This window comes from Lissotriton helveticus, chromosome 6 (assembly GCF_964261635.1).
Source record: "Lissotriton helveticus chromosome 6, aLisHel1.1, whole genome shotgun sequence".
In the NCBI taxonomy this organism is placed as follows: Eukaryota; Metazoa; Chordata; class Amphibia; order Caudata; family Salamandridae; genus Lissotriton; species Lissotriton helveticus.
Genome location: NC_136067.1, coordinates 2,116,565,906 through 2,116,587,304, shown reverse-complemented (window position 1 = coordinate 2,116,587,304; position 21,399 = coordinate 2,116,565,906). Strand labels below are relative to the sequence as shown.

Genomic DNA, 21,399 nt, shown 5'->3' with positions numbered 1-21,399 from the left:
TCTGAATCATCTGGAGCTTCCGCAGGCTGTATGCAGGGATGCCGTTGTAAATGGCATTGGCATAGTCCAGCCGCGAGATCACCAGTGCGGACATGATCAGCTTAAGTGCTTGGGGAGAAAAGAAACGGGAGACAGTACGGATAGTTCGAAGAGTAAGAAAACAGGAAGAAACAACTGAACTGATATGTGAGTGTAGAGTGAGTTGGTTATTGATTTTAACACCCAGGGTTTTAACTGTGGAAGAAGGAGTGGGGGAAGTGCCAAAAGAGGAGGGCCAGAAGAGAGAATTCCAGGGACTGGATGAACCACCAGTGAGAACCAACTCGGTTTTATCCGGGTTCAGTTTGAGATGGTTGTGGTTCATCCAGTCCCTGATGAAAATCATAATAGATTGGAAATTTAAGATAGAAAGGGGTGAGGAGGAGAGATTAAAGATGAGCCACATCACACCCCACCTGAGAGACCTGCACTGGCTCCCAGTCAACAAGAGGATAACCTTCAAGCTCCTCACCCACGCACACAAGGCACTCCACAACACCGGACCAACATACCTCAACAGACGACTCAGCTTCTACACCCCCACCCGCCAGCTCCGCTCCGCCGACCTCACCCTCGCCACAGTCCCCCGCTTCCGAAGAGCGACCTGAGGCAGCAGATCGTTCTCCCACCTCGCTCCCAAGACCTGGAACACCCTCCCCATCCACCTACGGCAGACCGAAGACCTTCTGACCTTCAGAAAACTCCTTAAGAGCTGGCTTTTAGAGCAGTAGCAGCCTTCCCAATCCCAGCGCCTTGAGACCCTCACGGGTGAGTAGTGCGCTTTACAAATGATATGATTGATTGATCGAATTGTTTAGACAGGGCCCTATGAGTAGCTCCTGTAGCAATCAAAAACCGATCAGTAGAACCCAAAACATTTGCATTAACATAGGGACCCTTCTGATCTACTGGGACTTCAACTGATTCCTCATCCCATCCTAGGTATAACTATACTTAATTAGAGTCCTTCAAATCATCGATTGAATAATCGGACATCTGATACTGATTTCATCTGTCAAAAGTATCAGAGGAATTTTGAGTATGTTCAACTGCCTCAAACCTAGTTTGATTATCCATACCTCCCCTATTTCCGAAGGTCCCTGGGTGGCTTCTTATATGTCCTGTACCACGCTGATACTGCTGTCCTTTCAAAAGGGGGCACTCAAAACGCCAATGATCAATCTCCTTACAATAAGAAAACTGATCGGAAGACAAAGTTGATCGAGGAAAAGAGGGTGCACAAGGACGATACATCGCACGTCCGCCTCTACCACCACCTCTGTAAGATGGACCATAAACCTGTGGTAAATAAATAAATAATACCCTATTTTTGAATGCATGAATGAATAACAGATAGCTCAATAAATAAGAGTCAAGATTCGAGGTAGTGGGAGTTTTGCAGGTTTATTACAGCATAAAGGACAGGAACAGGACAACCTGCGGGGACAGAATGGCAAGCGCTGCCGGGGGCAGGATCTGGAATGGCTCTTGAACAGGATCAGGACTGGACTACTTTTTAATAACAATACATGAGCATATATACATAACGCAAACACATAGCATTACATTGCAATAGGCGTAGCAGTGGGTGGAGCAATAGGTACGACGCGTAGCAGTCGCGAAAGATAAGGGTAAAAAGAAGGTGTAACAGGGCGTATACATAGACATGTGATGCAAACGTAACAGAATATGTCATGAATGGGGCGGAAACCATGGAGGGGGCTACCTGAGGAGCCGGGACCTCTAACCTAATGGTGCGCGCAAACTGGCAATGACGTATTACTAGGAGAAGCTGGGGGCTATGAACTCTGTGCTAGGAGCAGAGACTGAAGTCTGGAGGGTCGGAGCGACATGTACCTAAACCCTATCTAGTATCTGATGTTTAGGGAACATGTTGATATAAACTAGAAGTCAAGAGGGGAAAGGCTAACAGACTCTAAGACTGGAGCATGCATTATTCTACATGTAGTGCGTGATGAAGAATATTAAATGACCCTTAAATACAATATTTCTCTAACATGGAGCCCTAAAGGCTAGACAATGATGGAAACTATTGATGTGATTCAGTAGCTTTAGGAATGCAGAGAAGGAGGGCTGAACTGATAGCTAGAATCATAACATACTCTTGGCAGGCTCAGAAGCAGAGCCAGGCTGAACCGGGCACTGAGAGGCAGGAAGTAAGTGAAGGGTCGAGGACACAGGTGGGGGCTGTGTCGCTCCTTAGCGAGGGCTTCAGGAGACAGGAGCTGAATCTGGTGTCCGGGCCCTTTTGAGGCCTAGAAACGGGGCCTTTCAATGCATTAACGTGCATACTGAGAAACGTGGCAACATAACTTTACATAGGCCCAATACTCGTATTATTCACGAGAACTGAAAACTGGCATACTAGAGATGGACACAACTGTAATTGCGTCTTTAATCGAACATGGGGAATAACATATGCATATTAATCATGCACACATAACATATGATGGAACACGCGTAGGGACACAGAACATGGCAAAATTTACTTTTCCACATTCCCTCCTTGTCACTACGTTTCCATCAGGAAACATCAATATTCATGATACCATCTATCATTTCATACAGTATCATTTGCTCATCTCGAATTCTCTTGGAACGGGTTTTAGAACGGGACTTGGGACTAGGAGTTATACTAGGAATACAGGATGTAGCACAAATGCCGCAGATCGCAGGGCCACATTGTATACAGAGGCAGCAACTGAATATGATCGCTACTGCTATACCTAGAAAGGACAAGACTTTCCATCCCCAGGCGGAAATTATACCCCAGAGCCAACCGGACCATGTCCAGGTGCCTGGATTTTGGTGTATCAGATGGGCAATTTTATGAAGTCTGGTTATAGCTGAATAAACAGACGGCGCATTATTTGGAATGAAAATGCAGCAACTGGATCCGATGATTCTACAAGCCCCGCCCCTATCGGCCAGTATGACGTCAAGGACGAGACGATTTTGCAAAACTACAAATCTCATAGCAGATTGCTCTTCGGTTAGGTTACCTAGAGCAGAGGCAGTCTCATTTACTACAGCTTCAAGGGTTCTGGTTAATCTACGGATTAACTTACTATTCTGGACAGGGCCTATAAAGAAGAAGAAACCTTTATTGAAGTCTGTATACTGTTCTAGAGTAGTTTCAGTATAATCGACAATTGGGGACTCGATCTCCCTTCTATGTCTAATGTGTACTAGATGTGTGTTTCTATGATAATCAGATGGGGCTAGAAAAACTGGTGGCAGTAGGAAGGCAATGTAACAGGTTCCCTCCCAATTGAGGGGCAGACGAACATATGCGGTCTGACCACAAATAAAATATGAATGACGTGAAGCTTTGAAAATAGATTTCCCACTGTCACTATACTTGACAATAGTAGTACAATCACTATGTCCTACATGTACGGAACCATTATTTCGGACACATAATTCGCCTTTGACTGGTAGTACTGAAATAGCGGGTAAGTCTGGAGTAGTATCAGACTGAACATTCAGGACCATGAAATTCGAAGAATAATTACCTAAATTGTAAACTTCATTTTCTAGATCTAACCCGGTTCTGTGGGGAAGACCTTGCTTGTCTGGAAAACATGTACTGTTAAGAAAAGACATATCTGTTGAGGATGACGTTAACGTGGACCATGCTCCACACGAACCATTATGTGAAAAAGGATAAGGAAAGAGTGGCAGAACTCCCTTCGGTGTCTGGAAAGGGGGGAGTCGACCACATACCCAACAATTAGTGGCATTGCTGGTCTGGTGTGAGTAATGTAACATTCGGATAAAAGAGTTATTACGCATAGCGAGGCGGTAGGAGAGTTCATGAGGTGGCAGGTCACTAAACGTGTGCTCTGCTGTAATATTAGAAGACGTATTTACATGAGAAACTGGAAAACACAGATAAAATGCATAACTGGTGCAGGAAATCAGAATGCTGAGAAATAATATGAAACTTAGAAAAACGATACATCGGATTGAGTTTTGACTGACTCTCTCACTATGGGGGTCTATTTTATACATGTCAGAAACAGTCTAACCGTTTCACCTAGGGGAGGACTTAGACAATCAAACTGGCTGACTTATTTTACTAGACCTTAATTTCTGTTTATACTCCTGCTGCGGAGTTTTCTCTAACGGGGAGGGTTTTGAATCAATGTCATTTGCGGGACAGTCCTTAAGAATAGTACTTTGGCAATCCTTCAAATCCTGGGAAATGTTCTTTGAGATGGGCTTCAATCCATAAACTTTTTAACATGAGAAAGGTGCACCCAGCCTTTGCGACCTTCCAACTTCACGGCTGTACGGGTGGTGAGGAGGACCTGTCGGGGCTCCTTCCAGCGTGGCTCCAGCGGACTTGATCGGTCGAAATTGCGGACAAGAACCATGGATCCTGGAACGATTTCATGCGGTGCCACCTCGGTATTGTCTGGAAATGCGGCGGCAACCTGTGAACGACAAGAGTTGAGGGCAGACATCAAGGAAGCTAGGTAATCTGTCAGCATGTTACTTGAAACATCGGTAATACTTCGGGGTCTAGGTGTACCCCACATGTTAGGGGGGCGGCCGAAAACGACCTCGTACGGGGACAGACCTGATCTGGAATGTGCGACCATGCGCATGTAAAACAAGGCGACTGGCAGAGCTACTAGCCAGTCCACACCTTTCTCTTGACAAACTTTAGCGATGCGGATTTTCAGGGTCTGATTATGTCTCTCTACGAGACCGGCTGCTTCAGGATGGCGTACACAATGGAACTTCCACTGGTACCCTAACAAAAGGGAAACGTGCTTCATTAACTCTGAGGAGAATGGCTGGCCGTTATCAGAATATACGACCCTAGGGAGTCCATAACGAGGGAAGAATTCACGAACCAGCTGCTTGGCAGTGGTCGCGGCTGTGTAATCTGGGACTGGATATGCTTCTGTCCACCTGGACAAAGCGCATACAACTACGAGGACATACTTGAAACCTCGACATCGCTCCATCTGAATATAATCCATCTGGAGGACTTCAAAAGGGTGGTCAGGAGGCTGGAATCCACCTTGTTCCACCGGGACACTTTTACCTGGATTAAACTGACAACATATCATACAGGTACGGACTTTCTGCTTAGCTGCAGCTCGTAAATGCTTGTTGAACCAAATGTTCTGGATACTATCTAACATAGCTTTTTCTCCTAAATGTGCTGGACTATGTGCGGTATTGATAATGACTTGAACCATAGAGTCGGGGAGAAACCATGAGGTTCTTCCCTTCGTCACCCATCCTTGATCTGTCTGGACCCCTCCTTGTTCGGACCATTTCTTGATTTCATCGAGAGTAGCATGTAACTGGATGTCTATGACATCTTGAGTAGGGTCTTTAACTGTCATACATGTAGTCGGATCTGGAGTGTGTGTCATGTTAACTGGAATGTCTGGAGTCTGGGCTGTAAGCTTGGCTGTGCGATCTGCTAGATCGTTACCCTGGGAAATAATGTCAGTGACTTTCGTGTGTGCCTTGCACTTCATGATGGCAATGGATGTCGTTAAATGTATTGCATCTAACAGAGCTTGAATAAGGAGACCATGCTGAATCTTGGTTCCATGAGAAGTCATGAAACCTCTCTCCTGCCAGAGCACTCCAAAGTCGTGTACGACTCCAAATGCGTAGCGTGAATCTGTGTAAATATTAACTTTCAGGTTCTTGGCGTGTATGCAGGCTTGTGTCAGAGCAACTAGCTCTGCTGCTTGAGCGGACAGAGTGTCAATACGGTGTGTCTCAATAACTTCAGTGTCAGTAGTCACTGCATACGCGGCGACTAGATCTCCTGTACTTGTTCTCATGCATGAACCATCCACATAAAGTGTCAGGTCGGGATATGGTAATGGAATATCTGTCAGATCTTGTCTTGGCTTTGTCGTAATGTTAACTACTTCCACACAGTCATGTGTGGCAGAATTTGAATTAGCTGATGGTAACAGTGTAGCAGGGTTCAGAACGTTGCAGCGTCTGATTTCTATGTGTGGCTGGAACAGTGTCAATTCATAACCTGTTAAACGTGCAATTGTCAAGTGCTGAGTTTGTGTTCGATTTAGAAGAACTTCCACGGAGTGCGGAACTTGTACTGCCAGGGGGTGTCCTAATACTATGGAATCACTTTGTCTAATAGCTAGTGCTGTGGCTGCAACTGACTTGAGGCACGCAGGCAAAGCCTGGGCGACTGGATCTAATGTGCTCGAAAAATAAGCACAGGGCTTGTATTGTCCTGCTTGATCTTGTGTGAGAACAGATAATGCTGTACCTTCACGTTCAGTAACGAAAAGTGTAAAAGGCTTACTGTAGTTCGGTGTGGCTAGGACTGGAGCTTGGCATAAAGCTTTCTTTAACTCGTTGAAACTAAGTGTATGTTCAGATGTCCAAGGGAGAACAGTCGGTACGGCTGCCTCCTGTGTCGTTAACTGTATCAGTGGCTTGGCTAGAAATGCATACTGAGGAATCCATTGTCTACAATAAGAAGTAAGGCCGATAAAGGCACGTACCTCCTTCTGGGTCTTGGGCTGAGGAAGACTCGCTATTAACTGGATACGGTCTGGTGTCAACTGCCTACCCCTCTTGGACAGTAAGTGTCCCAAGTAGACCACTTGCTGGACACAGAATTGAAGCTTCGAAGGGGACACCTTGTGCCCCATCTCGGCTAGGAAATACAGAACCGTCAGTGACGCTCGCTCGCAATCACGTTCAGAACGGGCTGTGATCAGTAGATCATCGACATACTGGAGCAGGGCAGTGTCAGTTGGCATGTGAACATTATCAAGTTGTCTCTTAAGTGCTTGACTGTAAATACTAGGACTTTCTGTGAAACCTTGAGGAGCGCGTGTGAACATATAGCTCCTTCCATTTAAACAGAATCCGAAAAGAAACTGGCTGTCTGGATGAATTGGAACACTAAAAAATGCGTTCTTGAGGTCGATTACTGTAAAGAACGTGGCTTCGGAATCAATGGCTGTCAATAGGGAAGAGATATCTGGAACAACTGGGTACTGAGGAATAATACATTTATTAAGTTCCCGTAGGTCAATCACTAATCGATATACTGGGGGTGCATTTGGATCAGTACGTTTCATGACTGGAATGATCGGAGAATTGCATACATTGGAGTCAGTTTCTACAACTACTCCTTGAGCGATGAGCTCGTCAATAATTTTGGATAAGGCTGCTACAGCCTCAGGTGGCAATCTGTACTGTCTGATTCGTGGTAACACTACACCTGGTTTGAGAGTCACACGATGGGGTGTGATTTGCATGTACCCTACATCAGTTGGACCTTGCGCCCATAAATGCTGCGGAACATTGGACAATCTTGGATCGAAATCACGTAAAACATAGTGACCCTTAAAGTCACGTAGGAACAGACGTATTCCCTCTGGGGAACAGCATATAACTGCACCTAACTCTTTCAGTGTTTTAATGCCTAGTAGATTTTCTGGACATGACTTAGTAAGTAACAGATCAGTAGTACGGGACAATGGACCTACTTCTAGAGTGACTGGCTTTGATATTTCATTTACTATGGGTTTTCCTGAAAATCCAAGGGAAACATTTCTAGAGCCTGAGAGCGGAGCCCCTGGAACTTCGGCGTGGCTAATTGTGGTCCTACTTGCCCCTGTATCAATCAAAAACTTTCTGTCTTTCCCTAATACTTGACTGTGAACATAGGGACCTTCTTGATCTACAGGTATCTCGATGAGAGGCAAGCCTACCTCCCTCTCTAGGCTGTTTCATGAATATGGCTGATACTCTGGATACTCAGACTGTGCATACTGGTACATCTGCTGTGTAACATGCTGTGTTGCAGCAATAGGCTGCGGTACCGTAACTGTCTGTTGTGCATTCTGTGGCTGAGGAGTCTGGGGAACTTGTTCTTGTCTAGGCGGACGTGGTCTTTCTTTTGTTTTACCGGTAGCTATGTTGTGTTTCAGAACTGCACACTCGTTTATAAAATGACCTGGCTGTTTACAATAGTTGCAGTTCCCTTTAACGGGAGCTGCAGGATGACTGGCTTGATTCCGACCCCTCTTCTGACTGTCTTGAGGAACAGATTGTGCAACTAATACTTTCATTTTCGTGTCTTTCATACGTTTTCTCTCGTGTTCTTGTTCTTCCCTGATTCTATTCTGGTGGTATTGGAGCATCTGCAACATCTGGGACGGGGTATTAGCTTGCCAGGTACTCTCGACCTTCAAAACTCGATTTTTAACTTGTGGACTTGAATTCTCGACTAATTTAGTAACAAAGAGATGAGGGTATGACTCGCTACTTGTCTTGAGGCCACTGTTGATGCTAAAACATTTTTCAAATCTAGAATAAAAATCACTAATGTCTTCTTCTTGTTTCTGTTTACAGGCTGAGATTGCATCCCAGTCTTCCTTTTTCGTTGTTAACAATCTGGGTAAAACTTGAATCAATAATTCTGGTAATTCTTTACATTTATCTCCTAGACCGGTACCTGGTACACGTGACTTATCTTCAGCTTCTAGAACTGCCCAATCTATCTTTTTCTCTCCCACCTCCCATTCTTTTTCCTTGAGCTTTTCATACACCCCTGCGGGCAACAGAACTTTTAACATTTTAATCATATCTGGATAAGTGTATTCTCCCATACGGAGCATGTCTTTTAATTCTCTATGGAACCCTGCTGGATCTTTGTCATGACAGGGAATTAATTTTTTCATCTCAAGGAGTTCCATCTTTGTAATCGGGGTGTAAACAAACACTCGTTGCATTTCACCATCCTCTGTCTTAACTGGATGCACTTCTCGTAACGGGTTCTGTCTTTCTATGTAAAATTGTTTACTTTCTGGGGGTGAGACATGAACAAAATGCGGGTTCAAAAACGTTCTATATTTGTGGCGCTGTTCTAGAATGACACTAATTAAATCGGTACTTAGACCTCTCCATCTATACTGGAGTAACTCGTTCAGGATATCATGTAACGGACCTGGATCAGAGTGTTGACCCTCATACAGAGTAATGAGGTGCTGGATCATATACATACCCACCAGTCGCTGCTCGGCTGGGGGCAATTTCAGAAACATTTGTACCACTATTTCGTCTGGAAAAGTGGTAGAATCAGTAATCCATCGGACTGCTGATCGGGCTAGTTCCTGTTCATGCATGGTACTTAACTCACTGTAACCGATTCGTGATTTTAGAATGTGATCGGTAACTTGAAATACTTGTTCTAGGGAACCTTGTTCTGGTGCTGAATGATGGGAAATTGACTTGTGTTCTAGGCGTAAATGGCGATCTGGAAATCTAGATTTTCCTACATACGCTATTCTGGCGGGATTCTCGTCATTTACCTCTTCAGTATCAGAGTTACTTTCTTTCTCGCTTACTTGTGCTGCTTTACGTTGTTCGTGTATCTTTATTATTTCTCTACGGATTTTCTTGTACATACTCTCCATAGCACTGATGGTATTGTGCTTACCCTCGGCTATATTATCACTCCACTTTGTTAAGATTTTCATTTCGGCCGGATCTTTAGACGGGTAATCTTGTTCTCTTATTAGACAGTTAATTAAAAACTTTAATAGCATGCGCTGGATCTCAGCTTTCCTTTGAGACATAGCCTCACCAATACTTTCTGGATCATCCCCTGTACGGATGAAACGATATATTCTGTCTAGATCTTCTTTCATATTCGGTAGGGTGACTAGATACTCGGCCACCCTTCTTACGCGTACTGAATATAAAACCATATTATCCTCGCCTGGAACTGGGTCATAGCCACATTCGCCAAGGGCTCGCCTGATTTCTGCAACAGACTTATTACACTTGGGCGTACGCTGTGATGCTCGAGCATGTAATTCGACTGCTGATAAACGTTTGTGTGGCGGCGGGGTTTGAGGAGGACCTCCTCCTGCGGCCCCCAGACTAGAATCGTCGACTGATGCTCTTCGTGGCAGAGTGGGAAATTGAAATGTTGGCTGGACCGGGGGTACCGTAGCAGGTACTGCATGGGGTGCCCCGGTGTCTGGAGGAGCGGGAAGTGCCTGATTTACAGGGACTGGCGGAGCGCGAACAGGATTTGCATATTCAGGGACTGTGTCGTCCAGATAGGACGAAATAAAAATATCAGCTGCGGTCGGTTTGTGACGTAGCTTGGTCGCAACTAATGGTGGCGGAAAATTACTGGATGCCTCCGGGGTCGCTTTTGGCAAGCCCTCGGCAAGAAGAGGATACATACCCTTAATAAGGGCATTCCTCTGTCTGTCTCTCTGTTCAGTTTTGACTTGTTCACCTATCTCGATTAATTCTTTTTCTTGGGCTCGCTCTAAGGATTCTCTACTTAGTTCTGATTTTCTGATTTCTTTTTCGGTTCTTTTATGAGATTCTTTGCGCCATAACTCAATGGCATCTTTCTGTGATTGTCTGGCTTTCTTTTTCCATAATGCCTCTTCTACTCTCATGATGCACTCGGCATCCCACGTACCTGATACGGGCCATCTATACTTTTCTTCCAACTCCTTGGTATACTCTACCCATAAATCTAGATATAATATGGCACTTATGCCATGTTTCTGATACATAAAGTGACCTGGACTGTCCCTGGGCGGGACGGGAACTGCTGCTTCCAGCAGACCCTTTCTAGTTTTTAACTGACGTAACTTCGAAAATAAGGGCATGGCTGAACTGTAATCTAGACACAATACAATACACAATGAACACGATACCTACTTTTCATTCATACCACGACATTTAGAATACATGAAGAACATTTAAAATAACAGTTCGAACAGAATACTACCTGGAATGCTGAGAACAGAACACATGAATTTTCTCGAGAATAGAACTGACTAGAACAGAAACTAGATGCACTGCTGAAACAGTACGAAACTTACCGGTCTCATAAAGAGACACGTCAGGACCCGCATCCACCGAAATGGACACTTCGTTTGTGGGTCTGTGTACCACCAACCCACAGACCAGAGTCAATTAGATTGACCCTGTCTAGATACCACCCCAGTAACGGTACTCACCGGGCAGCAAGAACGGGAGGCCTCGGACTGGACTGGACTGCTACGACGACGGACGCCGAACTTCGGACTTCAGTTACGGGCGGACCTCCGGATACCTCGGACCTTGGACTCTTGGCTTGGGCTCTGGTCGGGACTCGCCGCGTTCCTCCACCGTCTCGTCTGGATGCTGGACCGCCTCCTCCGTCTCCTCCGTGGGCCTGAGGGATACTTGAGCAGAAATATCTGCCGTTGCGCAGAAGAGTTCCGTCACGACTGCAGAGGGTCAGGGGGTCGGCGTGGCTTCACCGACGCGTGGGGAAAGGGCAAGTCCCTGTTCGGGCGCCATTATGTGGTAAATAAATAAATAATACCCTATTTTTGAATGCATGAATGAATAACAGATAGCTCAATAAATAAGAGTCAAGATTCGAGGTAGTGGGAGTTTTGCAGGTTTATTACAGCATAAAGGACAGGAACAGGACAACCTGCGGGGACAGAATGGCAAGCGCTGCCGGGGGCAGGATCTGGAATGGCTCTTGAACAGGATCAGGACTGGACTACTTTTTAATAACAATACATGAGCATATATACATAACGCAAACACATAGCATTACATTGCAATAGGCGTAGCAGTGGGTGGAGCAATAGGTACGACGCGTAGCAGTCGCGAAAGATAAGGGTAAAAAGAAGGTGTAACAGGGCGTATACATAGACATGTGATGCAAACGTAACAGAATATGTCATGAATGGGGCGGAAACCATGGAGGGGGCTACCTGAGGAGCCGGGACCTCTAACCTAATGGTGCGCGCAAACTGGCAATGACGTATTACTAGGAGAAGCTGGGGGCTATGAACTCTGTGCTAGGAGCAGAGACTGAAGTCTGGAGGGTCGGAGCGACATGTACCTAAACCCTATCTAGTATCTGATGTTTAGGGAACATGTTGATATAAACTAGAAGTCAAGAGGGGAAAGGCTAACAGACTCTAAGACTGGAGCATGCATTATTCTACATGTAGTGCGTGATGAAGAATATTAAATGACCCTTAAATACAATATTTCTCTAACATGGAGCCCTAAAGGCTAGACAATGATGGAAACTATTGATGTGATTCAGTAGCTTTAGGAATGCAGAGAAGGAGGGCTGAACTGATAGCTAGAATCATAACATACTCTTGGCAGGCTCAGAAGCAGAGCCAGGCTGAACCGGGCACTGAGAGGCAGGAAGTAAGTGAAGGGTCGAGGACACAGGTGGGGGCTGTGTCGCTCCTTAGCGAGGGCTTCAGGAGACAGGAGCTGAATCTGGTGTCCGGGCCCTTTTGAGGCCTAGAAACGGGGCCTTTCAATGCATTAACGTGCATACTGAGAAACGTGGCAACATAACTTTACATAGGCCCAATACTCGTATTATTCACGAGAACTGGAAACTGGCATACTAGAGATGGACACAACTGTAATTGCGTCTTTAATCGAACATGGGGAATAACATATGCATATTAATCATGCACACATAACATATGATGGAACACGCGTAGGGACACAGAACATGGCAAAATTTACTTTTCCACAAACCTGAGCTAACATAACTTTCGTCTTTAAATCTTTAGCCTTTTTATCCTCCTTGCCTTTGCTTCCAATTCCTGACATTCATAATACTGAGCCATAGTCAAAAGACAGACGGGGGAAGACGTAGTCCATGAACTCTTGCCTGCCTATTGGCGACTAGCTATTTCTGGCAACATGTTCACGACAAATTTGTCGACAAACAGATGCTTGCCCGTGTCATCTGTCAATGACTGCCCGCTAAAGTCATGGGATGTCTCCTCAAAACGTGTAAATAAATCAGAAACCGACTCATCAGCTTTCTGCTTACAAGACGCTAACATAGTCCAATTTATCTTTTTAGGAGGTATAAAGGTTTTCAGCTTAGTTATTATAGCTTTTGGGAGGTCTAATATCTCTTGTGGTTTCTGTGCAGTTTTCCTTTCTACATTTTTCTCTCAGTTTCTGCCCAAATGTCTCCAAAAGCTAGACGATCATCTACTATACGAATGGATCTCCACATGTCAGGGGGTAAGATAAGCCCAAAAAACATGTCAATATCAGGCAAAGTCATAAAGCAAGAACTAATAGCTCACTCAACTTCTTCATAAAAAGCAGCCGGATTTCTCCGCGGGTCAGGCAAAGCAGCTTTAAGAGCCATGACATCCGCTCTACTCCAAGGAGTATAGACCCAATTATAAACAAAATATCCCTTAGCATCAGTTGAATCTTTATTATCACTTGTTCCCGCACAACTAGGAGGGACATATAAAGGCGCAGCTTCACGCATTGGTTTCCCATGAACTACAATAGCCTTATCTGTCTTTGGAACTTCCTCCTGCTGCACAGGGTTCTGAGCTGTTTGTTCAGCTGCAGCCGCTGCCTTTTTTCTCCTCTTGCAAACAGAACGCATCAGTTCATAGTTTAACCACACGTCTAATTAAATCGGCCACCTGGGAAGGGAGAAAAAGACCATCACTCAACTGTTTATGATCACATTTTATATCAACAGGCTCTAATTCTTTGGAATGTTTCCTAAAACTTTTGATTACTTCACCAGTAAAGGACTCTACAAAATATAACTGCTCTGACTATGGCTACTACTGAACCATTGCTATAAGGTTGGGAGCAGAGGTGGTACCGCAAGCCCATTTACGAGCAGCAGATCTAAGAGAGGCTGCATGGTCAGTGGTCAAAAAAGAACGAGTCTGCCGTTTACCTTCTGGTTGTGTCCCTTTCTGATCTAATTGAGATCTATCATCATCAGAATCATCCTCGGGGCAGAGGGGAAAGCATATGGAGGCAGGGATCAATCTGACAAAATTGAATCGTCCTGTGTTTTATTAAGTAGAGGATAGAGAGGGCGCCGGACAGGGTATTGGCTGTTTACCTGTAGACAACGCTCCCTCTCCTCTTTCTCTTTTATTTCCTTCATTTCTTTATTTTTCATTTCCTGCCCTTACATACAGATATTTTTGCACTGTTCTTTGTCTGCTAAAGCTTGCTCTTTCCTCACTCTCTCATGTGCTTCTTTCTCCCACGTTCGTACACAGTCAAACATATCTTGTCTACTTTTGCGCTTAAACACACATTGTTCCACTTACTGAATCTTTCCAAGATCAAACGACCCCGTCATTGGCCATCACACAACAGGATCCTTTTTGATATATTTATTCCACAGTGCACTAAACATTATGGAAGAAATACCGTTTTTAATGTACATATACCTATTTGGTGTCCCCTCAGGGGGAGCCGGCTGACTTTGTTCTAAATCCATGTTGGTACCGCCAAGAAAGCAAAAACATCCTTCGAAGCATGCTTTAAACAGGCCTGTCAAAAATATTTTATAAATATAATATTATAACAAAATAGTACTTATCACAAATGCAGTACCGGTCACGAATTCACAAGTTAGAAATAAATCTCCCCATTACCTGCCCATATAAACTGCAGTGCCTATATTAACCCAAACAAAACCAGAACCTTGGCCAAACAAATCAAGAAGTGTTGCATCTAATGACCTTACCAAACAAAAGTCTTCAGGCTCCACCTGCCAAGCTCTAAATCGACCTAATGGTCTCTGTAAGTCGAACGCCAAGGGGATCTCAGTCGGAGACCAGCACCACCTGGAGGGTCAATTCGGGAAAATAGGAAAAGCTTTTCGGTCTGCTATGACAATAGTCTCCTCATGCAGTGTACATCCTTAGCGAGATTCCAAACCTCCATCGAGACCACTCCGTTGGGCATCCGAGTTGCCAATGAGCCCCACGTGACTGGTGCCAATTTGTTGGAGTTAGCCTTTTCAGAGGCCCACCGGGGCAAGGATTCTCCCTTTTTTATCCTCAAGTCCTCAGACCAACAAAATAGAGATGGGCACGGAAGCTGTAATATTAAACAAATATTTTATTATCAACACTCGTGAGTGGGGACTACATCGATACAGAACCCTCATGCAGTGTCTGAGGCAGTACATGGAATACAGAAACCAAGGTGCTTATGTACACCTTTTACTGCAGAGTGAGCATGGAGACTCAAAAAGAGGCGGTACAAGTGTTCACACGAATATCTATTCACATCTAAGGGTACATGAGAATCACTTATTAAACAGAGTGGGAGGAGTTACATAGTTGCTGACATCAGTTAAAATAGCCTGACAGTTAAATCTTATGGTCCACTATCGGAGCCTGCTTCCATAGCCTCAGCATGCTCAGAAGAGTCTTCCCCTTCCTACCACTGTCCTCGAGGAAAACTTTGATTCAGGCTCTGATTCTAAGCTGCTAGGACTATTGCAATGCGTTGTTAATCTCAGCCAACGAAAGGGACATACACAGACTACAGGTTGTTCAAAAGACTGCGGCTCGTCTGGTGACCAACGCCCCCCCTAGAATAGCCTCCCTCCCTTTGCTACAGGATATACATTGGCTACCCATACGTAAAAGGATCCATTTTAAGATATGCTGTATGGCTTACAAAGCTGTATACAGATTAGGCCCTAGTTACCTCAATGACAAATTTGTTAACTATGTGCCTCCCAGACCCCTCTGTTCAGGAGACAAAGCCCTGATTTCAGTCTCACTCTTTAGAAAGTCTCGACAAGGTGGTAAGGCCTTCTACCATCTTGCCCCACGCCTATGGAACAATCTCCCCATTCGCCTGCGACAATGTACCGATTACTTGTCCTTTAGGACACCGATTAAAACATCACTCTTCTAAACAAGTCTCCTCAGTTCGCTTATGTGGCCCAGTGCTGAGATACCCTCATGGGGTGATTTGTGCCCTCTATAAGTGAAATACATAAATAAATAAATAAATGGATAACTAAAATGGATGCCACAAGCAAAATGGGTTCAGCTCATGCTAACAGTGATCTCTGCCAAATTTCCGCACTGGGACATCTGGTACCAAGAGGTCACTTAAGCAGCATTTTTGGTTGCTTTGTTTGGATACATGTGTGGATAGATTTGTTGATGAATGTTCAGTGTGTGTGCAGTTGGATAAACATTGGAAAGTTTTGTGTGAACCTCTTGGTTTACAGGATTGTCCTCTGAGCCTTGGGAGAAAGTATGCATCAATGTTTCTGGACTGTTGGAAACGGGATCCCCGGCTGGCCAGGGCTCTCGCCAAAGTCAGTCAGAGGTCCCCGTCCCCAAGGTCAGGGCAAGGGAGTCACACAACAAGATAACCCCTGCTCACCCTCTAGGTAACGTGGCACGAGCAGCAAGGCTAAACTTGGAGGCGATGTGAGTTAAGTGTTTGCGCGCGCACCCCCAGCAACAACTCCCAGGGCCCACCACAAAGTAAACTCCACACCAGGTTATGTAAAAATAGCCTTTGTATTATAATAAATATACATTAGATAAAACACACATATTGTTACACTGTGCCAACAGGCACGGGCGGAATTCACAAGGGATATTGTACAGGACAGGGCCACCTGGACCACTGTCAGGGGTATGCACTTTTAGAAATAGCACTTTAGAAAAGAATACTTTGTAGAAACAATACTCATATAATGACTTTAGCATAAAAATATCACATGTAGCACACAACCAGGACTTCCTGGTAAGGGGTAAACCCCTCCTACGTAACCCTAATCACTCTAGGCAAATCACGCAGGTAACTAGGACCTTAATCTCAGGACCTATGGAAGGAAAAGCTATCACCTAAGCATAAACACCTAGCAAAGGGAAAGAAGCAAAACACATGATGTATCAACACATTCAGAGGTGTAGCAATAACAATTGCGCAGAACTCACATTTAGCATGTAAATCACAAATGTACCAGGACCTCCTGGCACAACACTGGAACGGTCTCTCAGGCCAACTGGCCTCACAAGGGCTGAAACTGCCCTGAGTCTCAATGTTAGGCAGGCTGCGTAGACAGCCAAGAACACAAGCCTAAACGTAGCAGTTGCCCACAAAGTGCTGGGCAACTGGTGCAGGAAAAGTTAGAGCAACGTTGGAGCCTCGTGGGCTCAAGAACCAACACTGTGGCACTGCTGAACCTCTCTGGGCTCTAGATAAATGCGGACAATGAGCCTCTCTGGGCTCCTGGACAAGGAATGGCGCCCTGAGCCTCTCTCAGGCTCTTCAACACAAAATGGGCACTTGAGCCTCTCTGGGCTCTAGAACAACAAACTGGCACCCTGAGCCTCTCGGGGCTCGCAAAGCAACTGTGGGCGCAAGAGCCTCTCAGGGCTCGAAAGAACAGGAAATGCCCTGAGCCTCTCTGGGCTCGTCACGGATGTGGGCAGGGGGCCCCTCACGGGGGACCCAGGAACAACTGGAGAGCCACTCGGGGCTCAAGGAACAAAGAACTGCCCCCCGAGTCTCTCTGGACTCGTTGGACACTTGCGGCACGTTGGAGTCCCTCACGGGGGACTCGGAACAAAGGTGAATGCCCCACGAGCCTCTCAGGCTCGGCAATTATATCTGGGGCACGCTGAGCCTCTCGGGGCTCACACGCTCGTACTGGAGGGGAAGGGCGGGCACCGGCAATGTGCCCCGACACCCTCCTCCCCTCTCGCGCTCACTAGGCTCCACTCACCGGCTCTCGGCTGCTCGGCGAATCTGCTGGGGCCGCGGGCGGGGCTCCTCTCCACTTGGGAGCTCCAGGCAAAACGCGGCAGGCTGCTTCCTGCTTCTCCGGTCCTCCTGATGACGCGGCGGGAGGCTCGGCCGGCTGGGCCAATCCCAGCGCGGCCGGGCTATGACGCGGCCGCTCTTCCCTCTCGGCCCGGTGCTGCGGCGGTGAACACGGGGCAATGCCGGGTGGGCACCGGCTCTTGAATAGCAAAGTAAACGGGCAAAGGAAGGCGGCAAATGAGCGGGGTATCACCCGCGCCGCTGGGTCACCTCACGGGGTGAAAGGATGCCGGGTGGGCACCGGCGAAGGTACTCAAAGCGCTAGCAGCGCTAGCCACGATTAAAAGGCGCTCCCAAGCGACAGGGGACACGATAAAGCGCTCACAGCGATAGAAGCCAAATGAAGCGCTCTCAAGCGCTAGGCAAGGGATCCTCAGTGCTCCCCAGCACTGGAGGACAGGACAAGGCTCCAGCAAGGGCTGGAGGCAGGCAGGGGGGCAAGGCTGTGCCCAGAGCCAGCACACTGGGTCTCCAGGCAGGGAGACAGTCCAAGTGGCGGTCCTCTGGCCCAGCAGCAGCAACAGCCCCCTCTGGCAGGAACAGAAAAGAGAACCACATTCATGGGGACCCAGCCCCTTCTTATACTGTGAAACCCTTTGTTTCAAGGTGCAGGGTGGGGGGAAAACCAGTTGCAGCTGGCTTGGGAGCACTCTTGATGGCCCAACCACCCCTTTCATTCACTGGGGAGGCTAGGGTCATTAGACACACCACTGGGGGGCGGAGCCAGCATTGTGTGGGGAAAAACCCAGCCCATCCAGGACCCTGGTGCACTCCTCCCACACATCACTCATGCTAATCTCACACTCACCACCGGGCAGACCCATCCAGACTTCCTGGAGCCTGGCATGCCAGCCAGCTCCAGCCAATCACGCTCCAGCACCCTTACTGCACACACATATCAATGTCCAGAAGTAGCACTTCCCTTCTAGACACATACAAGCTGCACATACCATCATGCAGCATTCATTCTCACGAGTTCACACATACTAAACTCGAGCCTGCATTCCCCACACATCAGGAACTACCAGGGACACACACATTCCCCATGCATTCCTATGGGAGGGCAGGCCAGCCATACTGCACGCACTTAGAGTGCGCACGCACCTTCCACTGGGACACAGTGAAAGTGCGCAGAAACCAAGACATCACTATTAAATATTTAATAACACCAGGCAAAAAGTTCAGGGGCGAACCTGCCAGACGGGCCAAGTCCAACACAACCCCCTTCCAGCCAAAACGCAGGGTAGGCCAATCACCACCGTGATGGACTTCCCTGCTTTGGGCGATAGAACACGGACGCGGGCCCGTCACTGCCGGGACACCCTCCTGTTCTACGCCAAGGCGAACCCCTAGGGTTCTTTCTAAAGCTACTGTAAGGACTAACTGGGCTACCCCACTGGTACTCCTCAGCTGTCCGCGGCCAGGACCAGGCCCAAGGCCACCCAGGTGCCACTGGTTCCTGCCTATTCACAGAGTGGGAGGTAGTAACCCCTGGCACATAGTAGCCACTCTCCACTCTTCCTGTCTGTAAGACAGGGCTAGACTGCCACTGGTTCTCCAGCCTAGGGTCTATAACCTCTGGGGGACCAGGAGTCCCAGGGAAGTCACTCCTCCCCTTACCTCTTCTTTTAGGATTCCTCCTCCTCCTGCGAGGGGTACCCTCAGAACACCACTCATCCAACCTAGGGTTTAACCCCTCAGGTTGTACCGGGGTCAGAGGCAGGCTCTCCCACCCTCTGCACCCCCTTCCAGAGTCCTGCTCCCTCCCAACCGGGGCGGAACCTCTGGAAGAAGAACTGGTCAAGACGCTACTTACAGACGTCCTACCCTTCAGGTCAGGCAGATCCTGAACCTGGCCTCCCAACCTCCGGTCTAAAACCTTCGGTGGAACAATTGCCTGGCACTCCAGGACTTCTGGGGACTCACATACTCTTCCCCAAGCACTCCATGCGCTGGACTCCTGTACCCTCCTTACCGGAGCGGTACTGCCAGACTCTAGAACCATGGAAGCTCTGCTTACAGACGCTCCCGGTCCTCTACTCACTGGGAGATCTCCCTCAAGTGGACTCACAGGACAGCCTAGGTCCCCAACCTGGTGTTCCCTCAAGAAACCACCCAAGTTCTGAGACAGGGCTTCGGGTATCTGGGGACTCTCAGCCACCCACTGACTCCTGCTCCACTGAGCCAGGTAGTAAACCCCTTCACCCTTCTCGCTAGACTGGGACCTAGCTGGGGCACTCTGACCATCCTCCACCACGCTGGGCTGGAGGACACCTGAACCACTACTTTCGGAATCACTCACCAATGATTCTGCAGAACCTCTGGCCCTCTCCCAGCGGTCTGCTTCAGCTGCCAGATCATAAGGATCACAACATTCCAACATCAACAGGTGCTGGCGCAGCTCCAGACAACAAATACCCAGGAACTGCTCCCTGAGAACCATGCGCATGGCTCCCTCCCTCGGGGAATCCGGCCTAGACGCCAGCCAATCACACTGCGCATCTGCACAGTCATCCAGAAACTCCTCCCAATCCTGGTGAGGCAGTCTCCTAAGGTTCCTGAATTTCAACCGACACTTCTCTTCTTCAGAGACAGGTACCAGACTGTGAGAACTGTAGGGGGAACTCCCTACAATGAAATTAAAATAGCTGCCACTACTGGACTCAGCCCTCCCTGTGGAGTCCAGAAAATCATGACTGCGGTCAGGGGATAACCTACCCTCTAGGGCTATCTTCTCCCTGGCCAAGGCCCTCTCAGCCTCTGCAGTCCGCTCATGCACACCCAGCTGCGCCATCTCTCTGGCATACTCTAATCTGAGCTTCTCCATGGCCAGCTGGTGCTCCCTCTCTTCTCTCCTATCCAGCCACTCCTCTGGGGACAGGGAAAGGGGTGGGGTGCTGCATCTGACACTGGACCCAGCAAGGGACTCCCTATCTAGGGGGTACTCGCTCTCTGCTGGCGCCCAGTCACTGTCAAACTCACTCTCCACTTCAGACTCTTCAGGGCTACCCTCAGACCCACCACCCTCATGGCGTGCGGCCCGGGCCCTCTCCCTCTCACTGTGCTCACGCTCCCAGTCATTCTTCTGCCACAGGATCATGTTATCCCTAAGCTTGGACTGGGTGTCTGACTCACTCACTGGGATGTCTCTCTCCTTACATAACCGTACCAACTCATGCACACTGTACTTAAACAGGCCACAAAGGTTAAAAGGAGATTCCATCTTGACAGGATGCTCACAGACACGTGCAACACAAGGGACCTTGCAATCTGAAGTAAGAGTACACACTTCCAAAACTTCAACACTCTCCTTATCAAAGAGAACTCACTCATGCATCCAGGAAAATACACCATTTATCCACACACACCCTCCCCTCGGATCGGTAAGGCAGTTTCTACCACCCCTGACTTTTTAACCTGACCAAAAGCGACACAGGTACCAAACTCTGGAAGCAGGGCGGGGGACAAATGTACTGAACACAATTATCAAATGACACTCTTCAGGAGAAGAAATAATGGACATTCACCAAAAACAATAATCCCCAAAAATGTGGTTATCTAAAAATGTAGAGCTTTGAAGTGCGGCCAGCCGCTACTGTGGTACAACGCAAACACAAATCCTTATCCCACCCGCTGCCGCCAATGTTGGAACGGGAT

The 21,399-nt window shown here is 47.4% G+C and overlaps 1 protein-coding gene across 1 annotated transcript in view; it reads left to right on the top strand.

Annotated features, from left to right (window-relative positions):
- Nucleotides 1–13,704, top strand: part of LOC144763076 (NACHT, LRR and PYD domains-containing protein 3-like) — a 163,750-nt gene extending 150,046 nt beyond the window's left edge. Inside the window, exons 5-6 of the mRNA XM_078648378.1 lie at nucleotides 13,060–13,128; nucleotides 13,610–13,704. Coding sequence (XP_078504504.1) covers nucleotides 13,060–13,128; nucleotides 13,610–13,704 — 164 coding nt within the window. The remainder of the gene's footprint in view (nucleotides 1–13,059; nucleotides 13,129–13,609) is intronic.
- Nucleotides 13,705–21,399: the final 7,695 nt, after the last annotated feature.